Here is a 20,893-nt window from a genome sequence, read left to right as displayed (position 1 = left end):
TAGTTTTTTTTTTTTTAAGGGCCTCTTCACCACTTTTTGGATTTTTCCAGATTATGCTGGATAGCTGAAGCTTTTGCAGGTGCTGTTTCATGAAAAGAAGGTCTCAGATTTAAACTCTAGGGTCCTGCAGATGGAAGATGGGTTGTTTTGGTACCTGCAGGATATGTCTAGAGATGAGATGCCTCCTTACAGAATCACAGAAGTTGRAAAAGTCCAACCATTAACCCAGCAGCACCGTGTTCACCTCTAAACCATGTCCCAAGTGCCACAGCCAACATCTGGCAGGTGTTCTTGGAGTTCAGAGAGCCAAATAATTTTCTTTTAAGGGCCTCTCTCTCAAGTTGGGCCATCCCAGGTGGTGCTGGAGAGCTGAAGCTCTTGCAGGTGCTTTTTGATGGAAAGAACTTCTCAGTATGCATTGACCTGGAGGAAATCCTTCCCCATGGAGAGGATGAGTCTTTCTGGAGCCCAGCAAGGTACATTTCCCAGGCCAAAAGGATTTCCAGCTGGRGTTGTGGCTGAGAGCAGCCCGTGCCAAGCTGTGGGTGAGCTGCCTGGCCTGGCCACAGCTTCATTCCTCATTTGCAGATCCTGATTTCTCAAAGCTTGTGCCTGGAGCTGCTCGGCAGAGGAAGATTTATTGGCAGTGGATGAGAACAAGAAGTGTCATTGTTGTTCTGTGTAGGGACAGGAAAAGGCTGGCTGGCTGATTACCTCTGCTGGGCACTTTTTCTTACTGCAAGGGATAATTTGTTTCTGAATTAACTTCCTTTCTTGCCCTTTTAAAAGAGGGTTTCTGTTTCTCTTAGGTCTCCATAGTTTGACCTTTTTTATGATTTGGTTGAGCAATGTGTTATTAACTCTGATAACATCTTGGGTGTGGGGCAGACCTGGGGCACGTGGGACTCRGTGGATCTGGGATTTTGGTGGAGCACTGCCAGTTCTCACCATCCCAGTGCCACCCTCAGCACCACCAGAGGCAGAGAGGAGGGCAGGGAGGCAGAATTTGTGCTGTGATTTAAATGCCCTTTTTATGAGCTCAATTATTGGGGGATCAAGATAAAACTGCTGAGAACACAACCTGGCATCTCATTAAATCACAGTCCAGCATTTCCTGGTATGACTAATACTGGGTGAAAATAGATTTTTCAGTTTTCTGGCCAAACCAAAAGGGAGAATCAAATGTAGCTCAACTCAAACCAAAAAGGAACTTGRAAGCTTTGGCCAAACCAGACTTGATTTAGAATCAGCTGAAAAAGTCTTGCTAGTTCTCCGTTTTTTGGTGCTTTGGCTATTTACTCCAGCTTTTTTTTTTCTTAGTGAGAACTTATTTAAGTGCTGCTTAAAAAAAAGTTGTTTCATTTTGAAAGTGACTCTTSTTGGCCTGAGCTGTGCTGACTTTTACCTGCAGTCTTGCTTGGCTTGGGATTTCTCCATGTGAACCAAGGAACATTTTTTTTTCCTTTGTCCTTTACAAATATTTGCACGAGTCTAGTTGGGACTGCAGTTTTGGTTTGTATTGTATTTGTAGCTGAATTCTGGAATGAAAACAGAAGTGGGAGCTCTAAGTGCTACACAGGGAATAAGATTTGAGTCAGCTAAATCATGGCTTAAATTTGAAGAAAAGCTTGAGCTGCTGAATGATGCATGGGCAGAAGTGACTTGGCCTTGCACTGAAGGTTTTAAGACACTATTTTTTCTTAAATAAATGGATATAAGAGGGAGAGCAGACTCAGATGAGGCTGCATTCTGCACAAAGGCTGTTCCTCCCCTCCATGCAGCCAGGGTCGGGTACATCTCACATTCTCTGGGGCTTCTCTGTCTTCAAATCTGATTTTAATCAGGTTAGTCCTGACTAAATCAACTCCAGCCTGATTTGTAAAGGTGTTACTGACCTGAATTATCTGTACATTGACTTAAACAGGTTGAAAATTCTCAGCTTTGCTGGTGTGATACTGGGATTTAGATCCATGTGTCGGTGCCCATAGAGCACTTTTACAGAGGAGCTGGAGGAAACTCTCAGAAGTGTGAGAAACCTCAAACTTTATGGATAAAACTGTTTCAGATAAAAATGGTTGATAATGGCCGTGATTTTCTTGGTGTCTTGTGAATGTGCTCAGTGGTAAATCTTCCAGTGCTGTGAGATCCTTTTCTTTCCCAGCCCCTCAGCTTAAGGAAAYAGGGAACTCCTGAGAGAAATACAATTTTTAGGTGGCTGCCAGGAAAATTATGTTGTATGTGAAAGAGACCCAGTAGCAAAGATCAGATTTTTAGAATCCAGTTTCCCCCTGTGTAACCAAGAAGGTCTTGAGCTGGAGTGGGATTGTGGCTCTGTTGGCAGGACTCTGGAAAACACAGCCCTGGAGATCATTCCTGGAGCTGAAACATAACCCTGTGACTTCAGGGAGAAATCAAAACTCCAGAACATGTGGCTTGTTTGATTGTTGCACTTTATAACAGCCTTTTCCAAATGATTTTGTACTTGAGTGGTTTCTTGCTTGGTCAGGTGCTGCCTGGTGCACGTGGTAGGGAAGGGATGGTGTCTGGGAAGTGTTGGTGCAGCTCTGTGAGATACCTGCTTCTGGCCATAGAAATGATGTTCAAAATGCCCAGCAAACCTTCCTTTCCAGAACAAATGAAATGATGAGCTCAGCAGCTGATGTATGAAAATGCTGAGAACTGAGCTCCCAATTAATGTCAATGGGGCATTAATCATTCCCTGCTGGTGACTGGGTGGGTGCAGGTGAGAGAACTGAAGGTGTTGGGCCACTTGAAGGTTCTCCAGTTGGTCCAAAGCCCAGAATTCCTGTGTCCCCCCTGCCTTTTTGACCTGTAACCCAAGGAGGTTTGGCTCCTGTCCAGCCACAGCTGAATTGCAACCAGGGCCTTGGCTTTGGTTGGGAACACAAATGTAGCTTACACTCTCTTTTCAATTCTTTCAAAAGATATTTATTCCTCACCTTAGGACCTGCCTTGGTCTTCCTCTCTTCCAAAACTAATCAAATAGAAAAAGGACAAGAGGCTGTGGTRGAGAGTCAGGAAATAAATGAAACAGTGTCATCTTTCTCGTGCCCTCTGTTGTTCTAATTAAGCTGTTTGCTCTCAAACAAGTGCCTCTGTGAGATTAATTTGGAGAAGCAGGCTGCTTCCAATCTGAGATCATGAAGTCAAATTTATTATGAAAATACTTGGTGGTGAGATTTTTATTTTTTTTTTAAGCAAATTGTGAGGAACTTGATAGAAAATACAATGTCAAAGATCTTGTTAAGGGAGCAGCCTTCAKGATGCATGGAGGATACATCTTAAAAGGAAAGAAATAAGCTGGGATTATGGAAAAKAAGTTGGAGAAATAAATCCTTCTATTGGAGGGCTGTGACAGTTGCTTTTTAGAGGGATGAAAGGGAGACGAAATAACTTTGAACCAGGTAAAAGGAAGGGAAGAGTCTCTCTGAGGTAAGAAAACGGTTCCATTCCTCTTCCAGTTGGCACATCCTGTGAGCATTTTTCACCAGTGGTTTACAGGAGAGGTGGGCAGTGGTTGGTGGTTTTAAAGGGAACAGGAGAGCTGCATTCCAGGCTGGCATTCCCCATCTCCTGCACTACACCAAGCCCCAGAGGCTCCCAGCAGGAGAAGTGACAGCTAAACCAGCTCSCAGCTCTGTTCAAATATCCCAGGGTGGAGACAGACCTGGTCTCTCACTGCCTCTGCAAATGATCCCTGTGTTTATTTAACACAACTCTTTTTGCAAGTCTCGGTTCTGGGAGTCAAACATCCATCCCATCCCTTGGATCACAGCCAAGGATTTCCCTCGGAGCACTAACCCTGCCTCTGTGGATCTTGAGCAAGGAGGTCAGGCTTGGTTTCTGTGACACTCCTGAGCCAGAAAGGGGAAAACAACAGCTGGGAGCAAATGGGGAAAGCCATTACAACAGCRAGTTCTGCCTGAGGCAGGAGTGGGAATATATTGGCTTGGCACTTTGCCTTGCTGTTTCCAGAAGCACTTTGGGAGATCAGGTGGAATGGAGTGTAATCTGCTTTCCAATAATGCAGGTGTTTTTTAATAAGAGGCTTTTTTTTTTCCCTGTAGAAGCTTCTGTAGCTCAGCAAGTACTCGTGTGGGTTGCACTCTCTGTCATTTGTTTTCTTGGCTGTTAAAAAGCAGATGGAGGAAAAGGCAGAATGCGCCTTGAAATCTTAAAAGGTACTTCCCATGAAAACRTGGATGTCAAATTGTACAAAAGGAGCAGAGTTGGGCTAATAGTACCTAAAAATCACTGTTTAGGACACTTCAAACATCTTAAGCCATCAACATGATATTTTTCTCAAAGCTGAAAAATGGTTTTATTCCTTGTGCATGAGTGTAAATCATACTTTGTGCTGTGGGGACCGGTCTAACGATCCCATTTTCCCTACAGTTGCACTATAAAGTCCCTTCAGCGACGTCACGTTTGCATCAGCCGCCTGGAGAGGCCTCAGAACTGGGGTGAGAACTCCTGTGAAGTCAGATTTGTGATCCTGGTCCTGGCTCCTCCCAAGATGGTGAGTTTTCTTCTCACACCAGAACTTTGGGGGGTTCTCCTGAATTTGCTTGTCCTTGTCTCCTCCTAGGGTTAATAAATGTTATTTTTAAAACACAAGGGGATGTGAAAAGGCCTGAGATGATCTCARCAGCTGTCAGGGTGATTTATTCTGTTGGTGAGGGTAGATTAGTGGGCTGATCTCATGGCCTGTATCCTGATGGGGAGGAGAGCACTGTGTAATCCCCATACACACCTGGAACACACATAACACTCCATAGATTCCCCTCTCCAGCTTTAGCTGCTGTTTTTAGAGGTAAGAACTGCTGTTCCTTGCTAAAGCCAAGCTTTTGAAAAGCCCTTGTGAGTCTGTAGCAAAGGTCTGGKTTGCTTCCCAACAAACTTCCTTGATGGGGCTGACATTTACCCTGCAGCAGCTGGAGGTGATGTAGCCAAGAGGAAGATGATTCTGTTTTGAGCTCTGCTGCAGCAAGGGTGAGACATTCTGGGAGCTGGGGTGCTTCTAAGGTCAGGCTTTCCCTGAGGCCTTTTGGGATGTGTTTTCAGAGCTTTTAGCACTTGAAAAGGCAAGGTTAAAGCTTGCTCAGGTTCTGGTTCGTCGGTGTAGACAAGAATGGCATGGTAGAACACATTTGCTGCAATCAGAATATCCTGAGTTGGAAGGGACCCACAAGGATAATTTGACTCTGATATCGTGGGGTGCATCAAGGTTAATTGGGGATCACCATCCTGGCTTCCTAGAAAGYCCTGGCCTGACCAAGGTGGTCCTTCCAGCTGATGGCAGAGTGGTTCAAAGCTCAAGACCTTTTCACACTCCAGCTGGCTGTTTACACCTTAGGGCTGCTGCTCTGAGCTCCTGGGAGGTGCTGGAGAGGTTGGGGACCTTTGCTGGGACCGGATATATCCTGATTTAATTTCCTGCTCTTCAGTGCTATCTGTGTGACCTTGAGCCCTGCTGCTCTGGCCTGTCTCCCTTCCCCCTTCACCACCACCCTCGTTTAAATGGGAATCCTGGTGTTTCCTTCTTTCCCAGCATTTCTGGCAGGTCTTTCCCAACCGAACTTTTGGCATCGACCTCCAAGCCAACAGGCTGAAAACATATTGATGTTTCTTGTGAAAAGCAGGAGGGAGAGCAGCTGGAGCTGTGTGCAGTTCCATGGATCTCTCCCTCATTGTTATCTGGGGCCAGCTACGTGCAAAGCACCCGGCAAACGGCTCCGCATCCGCTCCGATCCCGAGAGTTTGCAATTCYGATGGTCAGCATCAAATTAAGGGAAGGGAGTGGAGGCCAAGTGGAGCTCACACTTGCCAATGTGCTTTTTTATTTTAAATGGGTTGGYGGAGCCAGCCCCAAGTGCGCATTTCTGGTGCAGCAGTTAAAATAATTAACCTGCTGACAGCGACACATTCAGCTGGCCTGGCTGGGGAGGGGAAAAAAACTCCACAAAATGGGCATTTGTTGTGCTGGGAATCCAGATCCTTGGCCTTGCTAATATGGAAGATGGAAAAAACTTGAGTTTTGGTGCAAATATTTGTCCTCTCTAAACTGTTCRTCTCCCTGAGCAAGGAAAAATGGGGAGAGCATTGGGAATGTTGAAGCAATCCTTGCAGCATCCAGCATAAGGAGTGTTGCTGTTTTGAGGTGAAAGGTGGAGCCTCTTCTTTGATGGGAAATCCAAGCTGGTTCACAAACTTTGAAAGCAAGGCCCAGGGAAAATCCTTCACTTAAATCCAAACTTTTTCCCTAAAAGCATAAACTGAATGTGCCCTAGTAAGTGTTTGAAAGGACATTCCTGGTGCTGGAATTCCAGAATGGTTTGAGTTGGGAGGGACATTTAAAATKATTTCATTCCACCCCCCTGCCATGGGCAGAGACACCTTCCACTATCCCAGCTTGCTCCAAGCCCTGTCCAGCCTGGCCTTGGACACTTCCAGGGATGGGGCAGCCACATTTTCTCRGAGCAAATGGAAGAGAGGAGGGTGATGTGAGTGATGGAGGAAGTGTAGCATTAGCAATGACTCTCAGTGCCACCCCCGTCTGCGCCTCTGCGTCACCCACACGGAATTATTTGGTTGTGTTGATGGAGAAATTGTTCATCTGTTCAGTTGTGAATCATGAGAAGCAATTGGGATCAATCACAGATGCTCACTCTTCTTTTCCCAGCAGTGTGAGGAGCTTGGAGGCTCTCCAGGGCTGGGGAGGGGAGTGTTTGGGTGTCTCTGGTAGCTGCTGCATGACGAGTGTGGAGTGTAGAGAAGGGTGGGTGGTTAAAACTTGGCATTAAAAGGAGATTTTAATGAGCTRTGCTTCTGTGTAACTTGGCCTTGGCAAATATCTTACCTGACCTGGCCCAGTGGTGGGAGCAGATGAGCAGGTCAAGGCCTGGAGAGAATGGATTTGTGGGGTTTGTGCAGGGATGGGGAGCTCAGCCTCTTTCACTGTTCCCTTTTCTTCTAATTCCCTGCAGTGGGAAAGCAGCTTGGATTCTGTTGGACCCCCAAAGATCAGGCCTGTGTCTCACAGAAATGACAAAACTTGAAAACAGGCACTTTTTTCATGTCTGCAAGTCTCCTGTCCCTTCCAAACGTTTAGTGAAGACAGACAAGTGCTGCATGTGTGTGCTCTCAGCTGCTTTTTCCCATCCTTCCCTCCATCCCAGTGTTACTTGAGCTGAGAGCCCTCAATCTCCCCTTRTGCTGCCAGAATTGCCCCAGAGTGGCTGAAGGAATTGAGTTTTAATGCCCAGAAAATCAGAATCAGATGAGCACAATAATCTCAGTCTTTYAGATAAGACATCAGTACCTGCAGGARCCTTGACTACAGCAGCTTTCCAGCYCAGGAGCAGCGATGCTGAGCTGCTGTGAGGTAGCAAAGACTTCTCTTTGTCTAGTCTTGAAGGGGAACCAGGGATAAAGTACCAGGGATAAAATCACAGCATGATTYGGCATTGGATTGAGTTCTGGGAAGGTGATTGAGTAAAGATTGATCAGACTTTCTGGTCAGGACCTGTGTCTTCGTGCATCCACAGGTTTCTGCTGTGTTCATCTGCAGCAGCTTCCACATGTGCCCTTCTCCCTCAGGTCTCTCTGGCAGCCAGGCAGGTTCCTTTTCAGAGGGGTAAATTATGGGGTTTACCTTTCAGAAGTGAAATAAAATCATTTTACAAATTMTTTTTCTCTCTTTTAACTCTTCCTGCTCAGAAAAGCACCAAAACGGCCACAGAAGTGGGCAGGACCTTTGCCACGATGTTTTCGGACATCGCCTTCCGGCAGAAACTCCTGGAAACCAAAACTGAGGAGGAGTTCAAGGAGGCCTTAGTGCACCAACGCCACTTATTGACAGTGGTGAACCAGAGACCCTCAGGGAAGAGCGATGGGCACAAATCACACGGGAGCAAACCACTCAAGGTAAGGCTTGGCCAACACCTGTGCCATGGCCCCACTTCCCTGGTGCCCAAAATCCATCAGTCCAAGGGGATTTGGGGTGAGGAGATGAACATTTGAGTCCAGTGGATGCAGTCAGCATTCCCAGCATCAAGATTTCCCCAAACTGCTGCTGTGTGCACCTTCCTCARATTCTGCTGTAAATCTGGAATAAAACACTTCAAAGAGGCAGGTGCTGAAGGGATGCAGAGCAGCCAGGGGTTGAAATGGTTACAGGATTTTGATTCCAGATGCTTAGTCCAGGGTGGGATTAATGGATCACGGTGCAGTTGTCAGTCCAAGGTACTTAATCCTTACAATCAGAAGGTTCTGAAGGAAGCTGCTGCTTGTCTTTCCTTCAGCCAAAAGACTTCTTGGCCATCCCTGCACGGTAATTTCACTTAAAAGTTGCCTGTCAGTATTTGGCCTGAATTCTCCCTGTTTGATCTGTAGCTCTGTAAAACATTACTTGCTTTGTACTTTAAAGTTCGAGGGAAATGCTGTAACTCGGCTTTCTTTTCTGGAATTTCCTGTGTGTTGGTCATTGCTTTGTTTTTCCGTTCAGAAATCCATTCTTTAAGCAGACAGCATACCTGAAAAACAAATTGTGCCATCTCCAGCAGGCTGCTCCTGTCCCTGCATTACAAATAACCCTAAAGCTTTGGGCTGCCTATGGTGCAGGAGCTGCTTCACTTATCACTTTTTTTTTTCCCCCCTGGAATGGATTTAAGGGGTTTGATCTGCACATCTGGAAGTGAGCAAAGCTCATGTTTTTCCTGCAGAATCCCCTTTCTTATAGGTAGTTCTTTGAACTTTGTGAGACCCCATACCTGCTCTRCAGTTTGCAGAACGAATCCTGAAACCCTCTTTAAACCCAGGTCATGCAAGGCAGGGATATTTGGAGTAGTAATTTACCTAAAGTAGGTTTAACCCTTTATACCTGGCCTTTAAAAGGAGTGTTTGTTAAGGCATTTGAAGTGTCTAGCTCTGTCTTTTGCTAAAAATAACATTTTTTTAATTGTCTCCTGGGGGTTTTCTGCTCTGTGGTTTGGTGAGGAGGGCTGGATGAAACACTGAACTTGTAGCTGTTGGCCCTGGGATGGTAATTCCTGCTGGCCTGCTTGGAAAAGCAGCCTTGGCCAGGCAGAATCCTGATTTCCCCAAGCCAGTGCTGTAGAGAGTGACACTTGTTTCTTCAGCTCTTGTTTTTGGCATTGCCAGTTGTGTGCCTGGATTTRCTGAATTGTTTTTAAACCGTTTTATCCTTGAGCTCTTGGGAGATGCAGCTTCTGTATCTCCACCTCACCCTGCCAGCCCAAAGAGCCTGGAAGGAGATTTCCTGGCAAGCCAAGGTTTACCTGAAAAAGTGAGGTTGATTTGAGCCCCCAGGATGGATTCCTCATCTCCTGAGAGCCATCTCCAGCATCTCCTCCCCCTGGACAACAACCTTYAGGAGAGGAAGCATTTAACAGCAACACAAACCCATGTGAGACCAGGAATGTAATTTCAACCTGTCAGCCACCCCCAGAGAAATGAAGCCCCTCATTGCAGCCCCTGGACAATGAAAAATGAGCTCTCAGGAAGGTGTAAAGGCTCTGGGTGACACAAAACTCTGCCCTCCTGCCTCCCTTCTTCCCTGGGTCCTGCAGTGATGGGAGAGGAAATGGGCTTTCAGTTCTGGGTGGGAGTGGGATTTTTGTGCTTGTTTTTCCCTCTGCTGAAATGCTGAGGGGGATGTGTCAGTCACATTCCCTGCTGTGCCTGCAGCACYGTCACTTTGCCTTGGCTCATCTCAGAGGATTATTTAGGCAAGGCTATGTACTCAATCATAATTAAGTCAGCCTGAAATCCTCTTGTTTACTGAGGCATCTAATTGTGATTTTGTTCATGGAGGAGCCCCTAACAGCTGGGATGTTTTTCTGGCTGTGATTTTTTGGCCTGTGTGCATTTGCTGAGGGGGCTGTGTGTGCTCAGCATCAACAGGAGGGAGGAATAAAGAGAAAGTTGTATTTTTGCACAAACTCGTGTTCCTGATCTCTGTAAAATATTCATGTAGCCCCCAGTATTTCTGGGGAGGGCTGACAAAGGCTTAGAGTTGTTGGGGCAGGTATTTTCTGTTTGACTTTGTAKCTGCTAAGTGCTGGCTTAGCCTCTTCCTCTCAAATAATGGGCAAGAAGCTTGGAGAAATTTGTAGAATGGAAAGTAGAAAATTTCATAAACTTCCTCTGTTTCAATAAGTTGGGGGATAAAACCAAARCTAAAACCAAAAAGGGCTGTAACTYTGGAGGTCAGTAAACTTGGTCTTTTGTATTTTGTCTTTTTTTTAATTTTTTGTAGCTCAGTCTTTTAGCAGCCTTCCAGTCCCTAAAGGAGGCCTGAAGGAGGGCTGGAGAGGGACTTTTTGCAAAGGCATGGAGTGGCAGGAGAAGGGGAAATGGCATTAAGCTGAAAGAGGATTTAGATTGGATATTGGGAAGCTCTTCCCTGTGAGGGTGTGAGGCCCTGGAATGGCTTTCTCAGAGAAGCTGTGTTTGCCCCTGGAAATGCCCAAGGCCAGATTGGACGGGGCTTGGAGCACCCTGGGACAGTAGAAGGTGTCCCTGCCCATGGCAGGGGGTGGCACTGGATGGGTTTTGAGGTCCCATCCAGCCCAAACCATTCTGTGATTCTGTGATATCTCAGTGCAGCCCAGGTTGAGTCTGAAGTTAGAAAAGAGGAGGGTTCAGAGCAGGATCAGCCCTACAGAAGGAWCTGCTTTCCCCACAGTTCCCCACTGGGGGCTTTCACTGACATCCCCTCATTTCACACCCACAAGAAACAARTGCCTGAAGGAATGGGGGGGTCTCAAACAGCACCCTCATTCCTTGTGGGGTGAGTTAGGCTGTGCTTTTCTCCCCTGCACACTCCCAGCTGCTCAGAACGGGCTTTGTGCCCCAGAGCTCCCTCCGTCCTGCCCCAGGCCAGGAGCAGCCACGCTCCTCCTTCCCTGGAAGATGAGACAYCCCGAGCATCCTTTTCCCCGTGCTCACTGCAGCATGATAAGTAAACATCCCAGGCTGAAGCTATTGTCATTCTCTGGCTGACTCATGCCATCAGGAATCTCTTTCTGGGGGGAAAAATTAAATTGCTTTTTGAGTGCATCTGGCTTTGATGTCCAATTCTGCCGCCAAATATGGTTGAAGTGCGGGGATTTTTCGGAAATGCCTAAAATGCAGATGTTTTGCTGGTGTCTGCTGGCAAAACATCTGTCTGCTCATCCTGATKGTTGAAACTGTCCTAAACTTCTARAAGTCCTGCAGGTGTATTGGCAAAYTGYAACAGAATTGACTTAAATAGCTGAAATATGAGATGATGCAGTCTGTTTTGCACCCAAACCCCAGTGCTTGCTGTGCCCAGTGGATCCCTTCTAAAGGAAAAGATTCCCTCCTTTATTTTGTTGATGGTTCTGATTTTCCAGGTGCTGCAGACAGGTGAGTCCCAGGAGAGAAGGCAGAGCTCCGTGTAGTCAATTAAATGAGCACTGTAATGTCAAGTCCTTTCTAAAGCAGTCATTTTTATCAGTTTCCCCATAAACCAGCCAAAGGAAGAGCTCCCTGCTGTTCTGAGATGATCTGTTGGTGTAAATTTTGTGTCTGTGATTTTTATTTTTCCCCTTACACTCCCTAGCAGAGGTTATAAGTCTTCTGTGTCTGGTTCTGCAGCAAATACATGAAACATTTTCGACGAGGCAGCTGGGGTTGTTATTGCTGCATAAAGGTGCATTTGATTTTCAGAGTGGCTTGTGTGCTCTGAGAATAACAGGAGAAAAYCTGACAGGTGCCTCATTTGTAAGTGTTGCCTACCCTGATGCTTTCCATGTGCYTTCCATAAGGAAGGAATTGTGAGGTTTGGAAGGCTGAGAGTCAATAGCAGCTGTCACATATTCCWGACAAGCTCCTTATTCCCTGTAGGGGAGCATCAGATCCTATGAGCAACCCCACTGCACCTTGTAGGCCCCCAAACCAAGAATAAAAAGGAACCTGTTGGATTTTTGGAACCCTTTTCCTGTGTTTTTATTGTCCCTTAATGGGCAGAAATSATGGTTTGGTTATGTGGATTTATTCAGGTCCCTGTTGATGGAGGTTGAGGTGCAGACAGCCTGAATTCCCTCACATCTCTTTGAGGTCTCCTTTTCCTTGGCAATGCCAAGGAGGAACCACTTGCAGGGGATCCTCTTTCAGAGGGATTTGGGGGAATTTTTGTGCTGGCAGCTATAGGAAAAGTTGTCTGGAGGGATGGGGAAGGCACCTCTGATGTGTTTAACACCAGGACACCCCAGATCTGCTCCTTCCCAGCAGATCTTCAGCTCCCTCACCTGCAAAACAGGGATGCAGATAGGAATGGGAGGGGGAGAAAAGGGAAGGAAGGGAGGAAAACAGGGTGGTCTGGGGGCTTTTCTCTTTTACAATGTGGTGAGGATATAAATTGAATCACGGCGAGTTTATTTTTATGATCATGACAAGACGGGATTTGAATGCCCTATTCAAAACGAGCCCTTTCGCTCCTATCGGGGTTGAATAAGGAGCTTAATCTCTTTAACAATGCATGAGCCTTTACACTGACACAGCACTTCCTTCCTTTCTTCAGCTGCACGAGTTTCTCAGTGTTGGCAAGGGGATTTCTGATGACATTGCACGAAGACTCCCAGTGTACGCGCTGGATTTCACCGATGGTACGTTGGCCAATGTTTATGGAAGCGCTGCCCCCATTTGGGATTTTTTTTTTGTGATGTGATGTCCTGTTTACAGTGTGCATTCAATGTGTTCTCTGAGATGTGTAACAGCTCTCCTGCCCCTTGTTTCAAAGGGTGTTTTGGCAAAAGCCAAAGTGAATGGGCAGCGTGGAGCGCTCGAGATGAGGCTCCTGCAGCGTTTCCTTAATGAAGGTGCTGGCTCTGTGAGGGTTTTAATTTTTATTAAGCAGCGATTAAATGGATCGATTATCACCGTGTGGAGACTCAGATCAACTCCTTGCAATCTAATTAGTCAGCACTGGCCTGATAGGCCCTCTCTGCTGCCTCTGCAAGCCGGCTCCACACTAATTATAGTGATGCTGTGGGAGTTGAGAATGCTCAAACAAAATGTGAGCTGCGGTAACTTCAGCTGGGTGTTGTGAAAAACAGGATACRGCTCGTCCGCTGCCGCCAGATCACAGGAGCAGCTCACAGTGTTTACACTGAGCCTCAGCTGTCAGGCTGCATGCAGCTCCCACAGTGGCCTTGGGGCTTTTTCGAGTTGTTTTCTCCCTTTTCACTTGGAAACTTTCCCTTTCTCAAAGGCTGGGAGGAATCTTCAGGGCAGAGCGTGGTTACAGAGCCCCAGCCTGACATCAAAATGTATTTCTTGCCACTTGTTGGAGAGCTGGTTAAGATATTCAAGTATCACAGCCGGAAAGTTCGGATGAAATAGAGAATTAGAGTGTAGGCAGGGAGAACCTTGGAGATTTATCAGATAAATCAGGGATTTATCCCTTCCTGCTGTTAAATCCATCTCAGCTCAAGCCCACATCCCTGCCTTCCTCCCTGCATGAGGGCTGTGAAGGCTCATGAGATGAGGGTGATTTCCTTGGATTAGGCACAAGAAAAACAAGATGCCCACCCAAACCCCAATTTTCAGARTATCCTGGTGCAAAGCCGCCTTCTACAAGCAGCTTAAGCTTCAGAGCAGCGTGGCCAAGGCTGTGACTATCTGTCCTCACTGCCTCCTAGCCAGGATGGTCCCCACCAGCAGAGGAATTWGGGATGAGATGTTGGCTCAGCACAGGGGCTGAGTGCTGGGTGTGTTCTCCAGGTGCTTTGTCACTGCTGGGATGGAACTGTTCCAGGAGACTCAGTGTGATGAGAGGGCAAATCGAGATTTCTCTGGGGATTGGAGGGTGTGGTGAAAAGGAAGGGGGATATAAAGTGATGTCCAGGGGAGCAGCAAGGATTCTGATAAAACAGAAACATCCCTTGGCATGTGCATCATTGGCATCAGGTCTGGCAGAAGACTTCAGCTCCTGATCTGGACACTTCCTCCATTTAGCTGTTGCTTTCTAGAGCTGTCAAAGGCTCATTTTTCATTAGAAAGGGACATTGAAGCACTTGAGCAGGGAACTGCTGCAGAAGCACCTCTTGGGGACCTGAGTTCACCTCAAMAGAGCAGAATCTGCTGTGCCTGTCTGAGCACAGCAGCACCAAACCATCAGATAATGGTCCTGCAGCCAATTCTAGCTTTCAGCAGATTTGGAAACCCCCATTAGGGTCCATGTTGTGGCTCTGAATGCACCCAAATGACCCTGTGGGTGCTGCCTGAACCCTGGGCTGTTGGCTCTAAGCTCTGCAGGCTTTGTGTAGATTGCTGTACAGAACGAGCATAAAAATGGTATAAAATGCARCTGCAGGTTAAAAAGTGTCTGTGCTTTGTTATCCAACTTCTGGAGAGTGGAAAAGAGCAGAAAAGAGCCCAATGAGACTCCAGAATTACTTCAGCTCAAATGTGAGGTTCTCACCTTAGGAGCAGTTGTGCCCTTTCAATGGGATACAGGAAAAAGGGGATTTTACAAAAAACACCATATTAGTATGGCCATTTCTTCCCAGAAACCAGAAATTAGGATGAATTCTTTAAGGAACTGCTTGAAATGAAAAACAGATGGAGCATGAAGCATCTGCCATAAACCACCGAGACCGAAGGTGATCAGGAATGTGGAATTCCTGGAGCATCTCAGAGCATCAGAACATGAGGGATTTGAGCTCACTGAGTATCTGCACTCCAGACAGCCACATGTGCACCATCAAAGAGCTCTGAATGACAAAAATACTGAATAGTTGAATAGTTAGAGTCTCTAAATCCTCCATCTCAGAAGCATCCTGGGCTTTGGGGTTAGACAGATAAACCCATCAAGGGCAGGGTGATAAATAATGAGGCTTTTGTGGGACCAGCAAATCTTTGGCCAGTTGGAGTTTTGTGGGACTGGTCCTCATCACACAAAGCTGGCTGTTAAATTATCCTCAACCATCATCATTTAGGAAAGAAAGGAATAGCCTTTCTCTTTTTTTTTTTCCTTTTACTCCATGTTAGGAACTTGTCAACTGTGTTTTGTGGCAAAGTTTTATTCATTTCTCCCAACGTGTCCACGGATCAAGGAAGAGTTTTCTAAACTTTTTCTAAAGGATTTTAGTGTTAAAGACGTCTTGTAATAGGTGTCTTCCAGCAGGAGCATTGAAAATGAATAATTGGGTTGGGCTGAGYCTGAGAACTCCTGTAGTTTTCATTTAAACTGGAATTTAACCCATTTGGCCTGATCTTTGTGTAGGATTTTATCTTAAAAAAAAAAAAAACCAAAAAACCTGACTGAATTGATCCTGTCAAATTAGCCCAGTTGGTATCAGTTTTATTGCTCTTTAAGACTCAAACTGTAGGAGCTTCCAGAAATCTTAACATTGAGGTTGGTTTGAGTGAAGGAGAGGATTCTGCCTGGACTCAGATAAAAGATTTCTGAAACTCCTGAAAGCTGCTGTTCTGATTCTTCACTGGGTGATTTTCTGGTGCAACGCAGAGGAATAAACACAAATGCAGTGCCTGAAGTGCCCAATGGGAAATTTGAGGTGCCTGAGATTTTTATGGTGAGCTTTGATGTTGTGTTCTTACATATACACAGCCCTTCACCTCTTGGGGAGGGAAAATGAAGGAAAAAGAGGAGAACTCAGCCTTATTCTGATTCTCTTTGTTTTTCTGGCTCTGTGTCTTTGCTGCACAGTTGTAGATGGATAGTTCAGCTGGAATTGTGGATTTCCCCCTGTCCTTGGTCCTGCAGAGGGTCCCTCACCAGCTCCTGAGCTCAGGAGCCTGCACATCTGCTGGCAGCATCCTTGGGATTTGCTGTGGTGTTTTGCAGGAGGGACATCTCCAAAGCTCCCTGGAATGTGGGCTGAAAACACTGGAMAAATGGGATTTAAAAGAGAACTTTTGTCTTGCTGATCGAGGTAGCTCAGAGTTTAAACCTTGGCCTGAACCCAGAGCTGAAATGCTGCCCRTGGATTGACTTTGGCATGTGCCAAATCCTTCTCAGCTTTCCCCTGGTTGCCTCAGCGCCCTTGTCTGGCAGGATTCCATTCCTGAGGAAGGAGGGGAAATCAAGGAATTGCAGAGAGGCTTTTCCTGTTCTCTTCCATGCCTCTCCTGCCTTAGATCAGATATGAGAGAGTTCCTGCATCTCTTCATCCCTAAAAGCTACCTGGGTACCAAAGTTTAGCATCCTGAGCTTGTCATGATGCCCCAAAACATCCAACCTGGGTTTCTTTGGGGTTTCTTTGTGTCAGGGATGGGTAGGAATCCTCTAGAGATTCATAAAAGCATCTTATTTTGTCTGGGGATGTTTCCTTCCAAGAGAACCCAGGATTTCGTGGGAAATAGGCTGAAGAAAGTAAGATGGGAAGGGAAAGGTCTGAGCCCTTGATCTGATTTTTCATGGTCTCTTCCCTCAGCTTCTCCTCCAAACTCACTTTGAGGATTTCCTCTTCCAGTTTAGTTCTTAGTCCCACTTGCTCTCTGATTTACTTTTCACTGGACTTTGATTCATCTTCAGAACATKGGGCAGAGTCCAGCAGCCATCCCATAAATGAAAACCCAGCTTGAGGGCATTGGGAGAAGTTTGCAATTCTGAATTTTACTGTGTTTTTAATATTAAAAAGCACTTCTTAAAAAAAAACTAGGGCTTTCATGGACACATCTTTGCTGCTGTGCTGCAGGTCAGTGTAATTAAACTTGATTTGCATAGGATATTTAAGAGAATTGGGAAGGAACATTAACAGCCAGCCTGTAGGATGTCCATCAGTTGTGATTTTGATTTAGTAAATGTACAATTTATAGACTTCAGGAGCTGTAAACCTGGTCTTTGGAGTTCCTGAAGTCATTAATTTACTGCTGTAAAATCCTAAGCAAAGTGAGGCCAGCAGTTTTCCCTGAAACTGTAACCTTGTCTCTACAAACTGTGACATTTCAGAAATCCAAGCAGGTAAAATGGAACTGTCACGTTGATGAACATAATTGCTTCCTATTTCAGTGTGTAGCTATATCTTAATTTCAGGGGATTGCTCCAGTAATAGTCAGCTACTCAATTTTTTTTCCCAGCTATACCAAGAGTTGATTTTTGTGCWATGAATTCACATGGGTTAAGTGGAGTGACACGTTTTTCAGTGGCATTATGAGCCTGTCACAGATGAAATGGCACCATAAAGCAGCCCACCTTCTTCTGGATGAAGTCACAGGCTGCAAAACATCCTAAAAATATTCACCAGATGCTGGCTTTCAAAAGGCAGAAAGGTACATTGTGGTTAATATTGAATTTCAGTGTCTGTGGCAGGTGGGGCTGTGCAAGGAGAGGCAGTGTTTGCTCGTGACTGCAATTAAAGAGTGAGCAATCATCTTTGGGAAGGAGATTTAATCTGGTGTAATTATTATCTCCGTTACAAAGTGCATTTTGCTGCCCACCAGAAAGATTCTTGATCCTAGAATATTATCTGTCTGATTAGGGATTAAAGAAAGTACTGGAATTTTTGGACCCAGCCAGGAGGAAGCACAGAATTGTTTAGGTTGGGAAAAACTTCCAAACTGTGCCCAGTCCCCACATTGTCACCAGCCATGTCCAGTCCTTCCTTGGCCACCTCCAGGGGTGGGGACTCCACCACCTCCCTGGCAGCCCATTCCAATGTTTAACATCCCTTTCCATGAGGAAATTCCTCCTCCTGTCCACCTAAACCTCCCCTGGTGCAGCTTGAGGTCGTGTCCTTATGTRGCACAAGGACTTCCAGGACCTGCCAGGATTGAAATTGAAAATGAGCTTTTGTGATGCTCTTCAAGGCTTCTTCCTTCTGCCCTCTCATGCTATGGTTTAACTACCTGTACTTTTAAAAAACAGATATTATTTGCTTCTCTGCACCTGGTTGTCCCTTCAGAGATTATTTCAAAGCTTCCAGGAATTTTTGCCCCTGACCTTTCTGATTGGAAAGTCTCCCTTGTCCAAAAAGCAATATTTTGGAGTGAYAGAGAATCCTCTGAACAAGGGTGTGACTGTGTCTATTTATGAAACCAACCCTCTGTCCCATTTGTCCTGCCAAATCCTTCCTTTTCTCCAAAGTTTGGGCAGTTTGGAGTGTGAGATAGGAGCCTGCAGCTGTTGGACTTGAGATCACAGGAAGTCTTCAGCTGTGAGAATTCCATTTCARGCCCTTTGGGTTGCCAAGAGTGGTCAGGAATGTGACCTGTGGTTTCTGAATCTTCCCAATAAATGGGAAGGAATTTGCCTCGGAACAGCTGGTCYGGTGACTCCCAAAAGGTCAAGCTCATATTTGCGTGTTTGAGATGCCTCTTGTCAGGTTTTAGCCCAGAGTTTGAGGGTGCTGAGGATGTTCCTCTYCTGTCTGCAAACAGGCACCTCACAAGGTGTCCTTCATTCATGTGGAATCTTTTTTTCACCTTTGATTTTTGGGTTTCACATCCTCGTCCCATCCTTATCTCTGCCCTGCAAACGGTGCAGAAAGCAGATGTTAGATAAGATCCCAAWGTCATTGAGAGGTTTTTGTTCTTTTCATTCCTGTGATAGAGATTTTCAGTGTGGCACCAATAACCTCTAAAGCCAAACCCTCCTTTCTCTRATCCAGCTCAGCTTTTGCCTCTCTCAGCAAGGGGCTGAGGCTGTAAAAGCTTAGGTGGGTATTGGGAAACTCAGGACAGATGCTGGGTGGGAATTCAGTGGGAATTCAGTGCTCTGGAGCCTTCCAGAAGGGAAAATTGGGCAGCTCCAGACTCTTCCAGGTGGCTCAGAGGAAAAGCACCATCAGGGATGGTGGCACAGGCAGGCTGGAGGCTGAGGACACTTTTCTCCAGTGCATCCTCTCTATTCTGTGGAAAAACTTCTGGAGCAGTATCAGCTGCTGTCATCTCATCCTTTCTCTTGTKCATCCCCAGTGAGCTCACATCACACATCAGCCTGAAAACAGGAAGGGGAAGGGAAGCTACTTCAGAGGCTCTTAAATYCACATTCTGACACTTTAATTCTCTTTCTGGCTGCTTTGTGTTTTGGCCTGGTGTGTTTTTTCCGATGGAGATGAGAGGGGTGAGTGGATGGAAAAGAGAGAAGCTGTTCTTTCAGCAGGSCCTGTTAAAGCAAATCTCAGTGCACCCATTCCTGACCTCTGGGGCTGTTTGTTTTTGTGCTCTGCTGCCAGTTTTTTGGCTCAGGATTGCATATTATTGATTCCAAACTATAACCTGAGACTTCTGCCTAGGGAAAGACAAGTGCTTCACATTTTCTTGCCCAGGACAAGAGTTGGGAAGACAAGARATCATCATGAAGCTCATAGGGACACAATCCAAAATGCCTAGAAATTTGGTGTTAAAAAGGCAGGGGGTGGGGGTTTGTGAATCCTAAATATACAGTCTCTCTTTTGATCCTCTTCCAAGCTTTGGGGACTGGCAAAACTGAGCAAAAGGCTTTTTGTATTTCCTGTTTTGATGATGTCAGAAATGCCTGGTGGCAATTTTGCTGCCGCTTCTGGTCCCAGATGAACAGAAGAGTGTGGGTTGTGCAGAATCAAATATTAACATTTCAGTTACGTGTTTAAAGTGGGGACTGAATTTCTAAATTTCTACTTTTTCTCAACATGGTGTGATCAAATGGTGCCCCTGGCTGGTGTGAGAGGGTTTTCAGTGCTTTATTTGATATTTTTTTGTTGTGGTTTGCCCCAGGTATTATTGGGAGTAACAAAGCTATAGGAAAATACATCACGACCATAATCTTTCTGTACTTTGCCTGCCTCCTTCCATCCATTGCCTTCGGGTCCCTCAATGATGAGAACACCCGAGGAGTTATYGGTGAGTTCATCAGTTTTGTGCTCTTTAAATTTATTGGTTTTGTGCATCTGATTCCCTGTATTCAAACTGAGTAGTTCTGGTTACAGAAAGTTCTGATAGTTTTTATTTACAGGGGGGAAAAATCCCAAAACCACAACTAAAGGATTATTTTTCTAATTGAGTTCAYGACTTTTTTAGAAAACCAAAAAAATTGAATGCTGCTTTGGATACTTTCCTCTGACTTGGACTGATACAGATGCATGCTWCTGTATTTTTGAATTATGCTGACTCTGTGTAATTATCTGTATGTTTTTTGTGGTACAAGCTCCCGTGCTTTTGACCTGAATTTGATTGCCAACCCCTGGGACAGAGCTAAGCATCACCTTTTATCCCAGTTGTAAAAGCAGCTCGTGCTGCAGTCACAGTTCAGATCATATCCTGATGGCCTCCACAAACTCTGGTTGTCTTATAGTTGTTTAAATAAAATAAATATATTATAAAATATCTCAAAACACAGAAAAAATCCCAGAGTCCACTAATTAACTGAACACGTGGAAGCCTAAATTATGGGTACAAATAAAGGATGTCAAGTGMGTTACCTCTGTGATCTCTAAATGCTGTTATTTCTGTGCTTGGCTTCTCTGCCCTGTGAATGCTCCTTGATTATGGAATTGCTGACTGAAATCCTTGGTTTTTTTCCATCCTGCCCAACTCCAGATGTGCGGAAGACAATCTTTGCTCAGTGCATTGCAGGGCTGCTCTACGCCCTCTTCGCGGGGCAGCCCCTGGTCGTGCTCCTGACCACAGCTCCCTTGGCACTCTACATCAATGGTGAGTCTGCTGCAGCTCTGCACCAGGGGATTGAGGGGTTGGGACTTTGTGTGAGAATTTTGCAGTCCTGGTAGAGCTAGAGGTGTGTTTGTTCAGTAAATCAATATTGGGAAAAGGTTCTTCCCCCAGAGAGCCATGGGGCACTGGAACGGGCTCGCCAGGGAAGTGCCAGGGCACAAAGTCAGGGAACACTTGGATAAGGCTCTAAGGCACAAAATGGGATCATTGG

At 45.7% G+C, this 20,893-nt stretch overlaps 1 protein-coding gene across 4 annotated transcripts in view; it reads left to right on the top strand.

Moving 5' to 3' along the window:
• SLC4A11 (solute carrier family 4 member 11) overlaps positions 1–20,893 on the top strand; it is a 92,742-nt gene that overhangs the window by 49,334 nt on the left and 22,515 nt on the right. For all 4 annotated transcript variants that reach the window (XM_057369322.1, XM_057369321.1, XM_057369324.1 and 1 more), the window contains 5 exons: positions 4,417–4,540; positions 7,741–7,947; positions 12,590–12,674; positions 19,729–19,854; positions 20,551–20,664. In XM_057369322.1, coding sequence (XP_057225305.1) covers positions 4,417–4,540; positions 7,741–7,947; positions 12,590–12,674; positions 19,729–19,854; positions 20,551–20,664 — 656 coding nt within the window. The remainder of the gene's footprint in view (positions 1–4,416; positions 4,541–7,740; positions 7,948–12,589; positions 12,675–19,728; positions 19,855–20,550; positions 20,665–20,893) is intronic.

Source organism: Malurus melanocephalus, unplaced genomic scaffold (genome assembly GCF_030028575.1).
Source record: "Malurus melanocephalus ecotype Western Australia unplaced genomic scaffold, MMel_1.1 scaffold_107, whole genome shotgun sequence".
Classification (NCBI taxonomy): domain Eukaryota; kingdom Metazoa; phylum Chordata; class Aves; order Passeriformes; family Maluridae; genus Malurus; species Malurus melanocephalus.
The sequence above is the reverse complement of the archived record's forward strand: the minus strand, read 5'-3'. Positions and strand labels throughout refer to the sequence as shown.